The 7,611-nt window shown below is 35.1% G+C and overlaps 1 protein-coding gene across 1 annotated transcript; it reads right to left on the bottom strand.

Annotated features, from left to right (window-relative positions):
* Window positions 1-3,281: 3,281 nt before the first annotated feature.
* On the bottom strand, window positions 3,282-5,633 carry LOC126619958 (uncharacterized). Its single transcript, XM_050288400.1, has 5 exons — window positions 5,477-5,633; window positions 4,331-4,468; window positions 4,117-4,236; window positions 3,818-3,920; window positions 3,282-3,737 (listed from the first exon to the last, which is right to left on the bottom strand). Exons 2-5 carry the CDS (start codon window positions 4,423-4,425, stop codon window positions 3,486-3,488), a joined length of 570 nt encoding a protein of 189 aa, XP_050144357.1. The 5' UTR covers window positions 4,426-4,468; window positions 5,477-5,633; the 3' UTR covers window positions 3,282-3,485.
* Between the last annotated feature and the right edge of the window lie 1,978 nt (window positions 5,634-7,611).

Raw genomic sequence — 7,611 nt, 5'->3', positions numbered from 1 at the left:
CTCCACAAATCAGATACCAGAAATAATATCTCTTAAAATACGAAAAATTTTGGGTTCAAAACACCACAATATCAAAGAAAAACAGTGAGAATAAGGCACGGATCAGAGAATGAGCAGAAGAAATAAAGGTTTAAACGAAATAGAAAACTCTCGTACTCGAAGCAGACATATCAAAGATAAGAGACGCATGGAAAAGGGCAAAACCGTAAATTTACTGTACGAAGCAGACCACAACGGATGAAAGCAAGGATAAACTGAGGGGCAAAACAGTCATCAACAGTACCCACCCGAACTGGGTTTTAGTATATATGATTGATTTCTATTGACTTTTAACTAAGTGATTAATCTCATTTGTCACCAAAATAAGGGTAATGATAGGGGACTTAATTTGTAGGCAAAATTTTGAATACTTAAAAACATAAAAATTGATAATTGATTTACTATTTAAGTATTGATAATCGTGTTCATTTTTATCAGTGACGTATAATTTAATTTGTAAATTTTATCTTCAAAGCATTACCACCAAAATAATTGACCTGCAGCTAGCTAGCTGTAGGATCAAGCGAGCATTAAATTGCTGGCCACACCCAAAAATGGCTATGGGACCAGAGATGTTGATGCGTTTACAGCTTTATTATATAATTCAATTCCTCACAAGCAAAGTGTGTATAAAAGATTTTTATTATTTTTGCTAAAAACTCTCTCCTCAAAATCACAAGACATAGTTAAGAGATATACAGAACGATAGAGAATATTGAACCAGTCGAATTGAACAATGACAAACATTGTTGTATGGCAAAATCTTCCAGCATAACAATCTAATGTGTGATGATGTGCAACTTTGGTGACAGATAGTTCTTTAAATTTTAAGATCTGTGTCTGTTCACTATACATATCTTGAATTTAAACTCATTTAACAGTAATAAAAGAGTTGATGAGCAAAAATACTTTTTTTTTTTACAATTCAATATTCAAAAATACTCTAATTTAATCAATGGTAGGTAATTTTAAACTTAGTAGACGGGTACATTACTCTAACCAACTAACTTAAATAGCATCTGCTAGTAGATTGAAATCAAACTCAAATTTTTCGGCTTTAAATTAGAGTCAAACTCAATTTTTCTACACATTATAAAAGGCCTAAATAATAGATTGACAAGACAATGTCATACTCATAACCTAGTCTAATTTACGAACAAATGAATTCGAATAAGTAACCACATTGCCTTGGCAGCTCATCTAGATTTGCTATTTCACTTTGTAGTGAAGAAAATTGTCTCCCAAGAAATTAAATGTAGGAAGCATAGAGGGAGGGAGCTGAATACTGTTGGAAGTTAGATCATCAATCCGAGCAAATTTAATACTTTTATTTAGGGGGTTGGTTGGAGTTGGTGAAGCCTTAAAGTGAATGAGGATCCTGTCCGGATCCTCTTCGTGAAGATTTAGAAGATCAATTATCGTATATCATGCGGCTAATTTTCGTTATATACTTTTTGTCTTCAATTTTAAATAAAAATTTCAAAGTGATTTTTTATCGTATAATATATGATAAACGGATATGATTGATTAATCCTCCGATCTCACAAAGAGGATCCGATAGTATTGTTAAATGTTTGTTTCATCTCTGCTTTTTATTGGTGGCCATACTTTTCCCCTTCATTTTGGTCTATCTTATCTAATATGTTTCAACTTCTATGATTGCGTGCAAGGAATTAATTTTAGGACTTGTTTGGTTGCCTAGAAAATGTTTATTACCTTTGTTATGTGTGATAATGTTGTTAAATTCATTGTTTAGGAGGAAAATCACCCATTAGGTTAACACCAATTGCCAATACATACTATTTTCAGCACTAGCAAATGATACCTCTTTTTGTTTCCAATCTATTTGAGACTACTTCCGAAATTGCTAAAAGTGCTTTCTAGCAATTAAAAACGCTTTAAACTATGTTTGGAAAAAAAATAAAAATAAAAAACCTTGAAAGCGTTTATGGGTTGTAGAATCAATTTTTAATAAACTTGGTTTATTGTAAAACAACTTTTGGTTGGGTCGCTTATGGGCAGTATTTTGCAACCTCAAATGAATCGTTATTCTCCTCTTTTATGATTATCTCGCTGATAATATTTTCTTCTTTTGTTAGATAGTCTAAAATGTTATCAATCTGAACTGATATAAGTTGATTGTAATTGAATGTGTAATTTATCAGCTTATATTTTTTGGTGGGAATTGATTTAGGTAGATGGTGACAACATTGAACTACACTTTGACTTTAAACAAGGGATGTGATATCCATGCATCCAATTTTACTTCTCACACATCTTTTTAATTTTCGATCGTCGGATCGGATGAATTGAAGAAGATCAACAGACAGAAATTATCAAGAAGGGTGTGAGAAGTAAAATGGGGTGTGAGAAGTATAGTGCTCTCTAGCAATTAAGAATGCTTTGAATTATGTTTGGCAAAGAAACTTGAAAACGTTTATGGGTTGTAGAATCAAGTTTAATAAACTTTGTTTACATGTTTGTCGTAAACGAACTTTTAGCTGAATCGCTTACAAGCAATATTACTTCATACAGAATCAATCTCAAATGAATTGTTATTAGGAGTATATCTTTTATCGCTCAGAGAAATGTTCTTTTGTAAGACAATCTAAAACGTTAGATTGGCAATATCATCACTGGTAAAAAGGCACTAGTTTCCGACGGTGAATCAGCTTATGAAATGATAAAGACATGCTGATGCACAATCTTCACACATTAATGGAACGCATACTAAACACATTCATTAGCTGGATTCTTTGTCATATCTATCCATTCACCATGAGAGTCAAACCAAGACGCCAAGGTGGTGGTATGTCAAGCCTATTACCCGACATCATGTGTTTTAACTTACTCACATGGCTTAACGTGATTTGGTTGGAAAACAGTCACCTTGGCGTCCCAGTTAGATGGTTCTTCTCCATTGATATGTTCTACACTGCCCCCTTATTTACTAGCATAGAAGTTCTACCATCTTCAACAAGTTTGGATGCAAGTCTACGATAAATATGGTATGATTGATGCCTAATGATTTATTAGAAATGAACCCGAAGCCCTATAACAATTGAATTGCCATACTGCAAAATAGTTAGAGAGAAGTACCGATGGACCAAGAGTAGTTAGTCGCATCTTAAAACCAAGTGGCTAACATTTCGAACACTGGAAATATCTATTATTGAGTATGGGATTACGAAAGACGTTACCAGTGGTCTGGAAGGATAAGCAGTTCATAAAAATACACAAACTGGAAAACGGAAAATGCAGCATTCATATTCCATGATTTTCACAAATGTATAGCATTTCATCGACCATAAATGGATGCAAATGAGAAGTACCTAAGAATCATTTCCAATACACTAGGCTAATACTTGATCAAAAGCTAGAGCAAATCAGTAAAAATCTCAGGAAGCTAACTGAACTAAATTATTATCAAAAGACGGCACTTTAAGTTACCCGGAACCTCCTCCTGCTCTGAATCTCTCCTGCGCTTCAGCTGCCTTGTCCTCTTGCAATTGCCTTACAAGTTGAATAATTTTGGGATTGTAAAAACGGTCACGAACAAACTTCTTCTCCTCAGCTTGTATTTCCTTGATAGCGCTGGGATATGGGTTGGGAGGAGGCCTCTTCCCTTGAAGGCGTGCAATTTTCTTCAAGCGGGAATATGCCTTCTTCTTCTCTTTTCTCTCCATCCGGTATTCCATCTAGAAGACAACGTGAAACAACAGTCAGAAAACAACTTAGAAAAAGCACACATTTAGGGACAGGAAATCCAAATACTTACATCAGCTACTGCCATTGCTTCTTCCTCAGCAACACCTTGCTCCTTCAACTCAAGTACCCGCAAACCAAATATGCGGGCTGGAGGAGGATCAAAAGAAGAAATCCTATTCAAACATGACGGATAAGTTAATAAGCCCTGCGTTTTCTGATAAGAAGTTATTAAGTCTTCGGATTCACGCAACATGTTCAATCCTGAATTACCAACCACATCTACTAGCCAAGGATAAACTCATGACAAGACCAAATAACAGTAACGAGACAACAACTCATATTATACCAAAAAACAAAGATAAACCATACTTGATGGCATCTTCATGTTTGGAATCTGGATGCTTCTGGAAAAACTTCTTTATGTAAACATCCTCTGGGAGAGTGATTTTCTGAATTGCATTTGCACGAGGAAACGTTACAGGCGGTGCCCTGAAAAATTCACAATACATGAAGTTTTTAACAAATAAGTAAAACGAAAAGGCATTCCAAGAATTACAAAATGGTGAGAAAGAGAGGGGCAAACTTTTCCATGGCTTTGAGCCAAACAGGCTCGGCCTTGGCCAGGCCCTTCACCAGCTTTCTAGTTCTCGTAAGTAAATCTCCCTTCATGAACGACATAGTTGCCTCCCCTTAGGTTCTCCAACCAATGATTAATTTCTACCTAGAAACAAGAAAGCAGTAGATTAGCACAGCAGTGTAATAGCTGTTTGGTTGACTATAGTTTGTATTATCTGTTATTAACCACCAAGAGAAGAAACTCAAAGTTTAATGGAGAGAATTTTTTTTTCCAACAAGATATACATTATAAATAAAAAAGTTTACTAGGATTATTAAATTATGCAAGGCAATTTATGAAAAAATTTCATAAGCCATTACTAGAGAAACTAAGCGATAACAAATAAAAAAAATTAACAGAATAAAAATATTAGGAATCAAGAGAACAACCAAGTATTACAACAAATTAAATATTTAAAAGTTTACAAAACGAGTAGAATCTGTAATCCAAAGAACAACAAAAGGAAGATTAACACCGGGAATTGATTTCAACACAGAACTGAATCATTAAAAGAAGAATTCACTTACAAAAACTACATCACAAGGAGAATTTGACGAAAAACAAGTTCCATTGTCTACTAAAACCCTATTTAAACTGCCCTTGACATCAATTAAATTTTATTTTGGTACTAAAAGAAAAACTAGTTCACAGATAACCCAAAGATAAACTAAACACAAAAACCAGCAAAAGCCCATTCAATCCATCATTGCTCAAAACCCATCTAATTGATGCCAAACTAATCAAAACCCACCAAATCCCATATCCAGAATCCTAACATCATCTAAAATTTCAAATCTTTCGGCAAATTTGAGGGGAACAGGAACTACCCACTTTAGCAAATTGCTCTACCAAGCTACCAAATTGAAAGAAAACAATTCAAAGACTGGAACTCAAATCAAAATTGAAACTTTATATTATATGGGTTTTATTAACTTAGCAGAGACTGCTTCGCAGCACAAATCAAAGCAGAAATGTTCATTTCGGAGAATTGGATATGCACTGATCTAAACCATATGAAAAGAAAAAAAAAATACAAAAATTGAACTTATTCCGATAAAATAGCTAGAGACTGAAAAATCAGCAAGTGCAGTGGAGGATGAGTGGCGGTGTTACCTGGTAGAGGTGGCGTGAAGGCTGACCACGGGCAGAGAGAGATGGAAAAATGTCGAGGGAGAAGTGGGAGAAATGGTGACAGGAGAGTTTGGGTTACTCGAATTTGGGCTTTTGTATGGGGAAGAATTGAAAGGCCCGCGCTTTGTGTCTGTTTTTGGGTGCCCACTATTGGTACCCAATTTTTCTGCTTAAAAAAAACACAACTTTTGATAGAACACGTGGATGCGTCACTTAATACTACAATCTAATGATATTTTTTGTCATCGATAAGTGATATGTTTTAGGTTCAATTCTCTCAAAAGAGAATTTGAACCACTTCCTTGCTAGCTCATTGTAAGGCTTAGCTCACATTCATTCTCTGTTAATGTAGATAATATAGTTTGTTCAAAAAAAAATAATGCATTGCAGTGGATCTCAGTAAAAGTCGAACTAGGAAAAAGAGTTTGGCAGCCCTCACTCTTGTTGCCAAAACTGACATCACCTTCAAATCTTTTATTAATTGATTACTAAATGCATTTTACTAATATTATAATTGTTTTTTGTTATAAAACATTTATTATAATGCCACTAAGTACTACGATCTAGTGGTATTCCTCTTCACTTGTAAGTGAGAGTTCTTAGGTTCAATTCTCACCAAAGGCGAATTTGAACCACATTATTGTTAACTCATTGTAAGGTTAAGCACACTCTCCTCCCTTCAATGTTAAATATCGTTTGTTAAAATTAAAATAAAAAACATTTATTATAATAAAATAATAGTTTAATTTGACATATTAGGTGGAGAATAAAACTTTAAAAGATGTCAAAGTGTTATATAAGCTATCAAATTTAAATTTATGTTTGAAATTTGATATCTCCTTTGAAAATGCTCGTAAGTTGTCACAATGTTCGGTCCTAATTGACAAAATTTGGCATTGCTCGTTCTGCTGTCCTTTGCTGAATCATAATTCTGATATTCTGTCATTCCCAGCCGTAAGCTTAAATCAATCGTGGTCTGTTGAATGGTGTGAGTGATATTCGATTGTCACATACCGAACGACTTTGTTGTGTTCCTTTTTTTATCATTTTATTCAAGACTATAATAGTAAGTATGAAATTCTTCCATTGTGAATGAACTTAAAGAAAACTTACGTGCCACAATAAAAGAACAAACAAAACAAATGGAAGAGAATTTAGAAACTGTTGCAGTTCTATTTAGAATAGGAATGTGATTGTGTAAATCCTAGAGAATATGGGAAAGTATTATATATTCCTATTAGGATTAGATTACCTATTAAATGTTGTAATCATAAAGGGAAAGGTATTTACCCTTCCAACTACTATAAATAAAGGCACAATGGAATGGATCAAACACACCTCACAATTAAATCAATCTCTCTTCTCTCTAAAATGGCCGGCCTCCCTCTCTCTCTCTAAACCTTAGATCGCTCAATTAAATAGGCCTACAACACGTTATCAGCACGCTCTTGCCAGAAGCTGAGGAACTGAAGCATCGTAGGAGGAGGCTATCATCCACCACATTCAAAGGCTTATTCGTTTTCTGCTGCTCATGTACTCTTAAAATAAAGGAAGATATTTGAAACGACCAATGAAGCATGAAAACATTCCCCATGATGCATGAACCCCCTATGTTTATATTTTCCTTCCAATATATATATTGTATATGTTCATATATTTGTCACTATATATATTTGTTTCATGCATCGCACAATTAAATTGTTATGTGGAATTTGTGAGTCAATGTATAAAATTAAATTAGAAGCATATTAGGTTTTTCCTAAAACCTAAAGGGAATTGAAAAAAAAAAAAAAAAAAAAAAGGGAATGGGATTTGGTGCATCGCACCATCCCTGTGCCAAAAAGGAAAACAGGCTTCGGCCTGATTTTGGTTTCTTTGATGGGCCTGCAGCCCATGGCCTCTCTCGGCCTGCATCAAAAACCTGTCAGCCCTCGGCTGGGCGCCTTATGCACACAAGGCACACAAAGCCTGAGGGCCTCTTGAGCCACAAAATCAAGGCCCCAGCTTAGCTGGGCTTCCTGCGTGACCAACATGCAAGCCTTGGGCTTGCCCCCGTGACCCCTTGGACCAAAACACCTAAACCAGCTACGGCTGGGGGTTTTGTCCCTCTCGTGGCC

This window comes from Malus sylvestris, chromosome 1, assembly GCF_916048215.2.
Source record: "Malus sylvestris chromosome 1, drMalSylv7.2, whole genome shotgun sequence".
NCBI lineage: Eukaryota > Viridiplantae > Streptophyta > Magnoliopsida > Rosales > Rosaceae > Malus > Malus sylvestris.
This window is presented reverse-complemented; position numbering and strand designations above follow the sequence as displayed.

Coding starts and splice junctions, on each gene's coding strand:
- LOC126619958 (XM_050288400.1), bottom strand. CDS start 4,425: ATGTCGTTCATGAAGGGAGATTTACTTACGAGAACTAGAAAGCTGGTG. Junction 4,237..4,330: donor TGGCTCAAAGCCATGGAAAA/GTTTGCCCCTCT, acceptor TGAATTTTTCAG/GGCACCGCCTGTAACGTTTC. Junction 3,738..3,817: donor AAGCAATGGCAGTAGCTGAT/GTAAGTATTTGG, acceptor GTTGTCTTCTAG/ATGGAATACCGGATGGAGAG.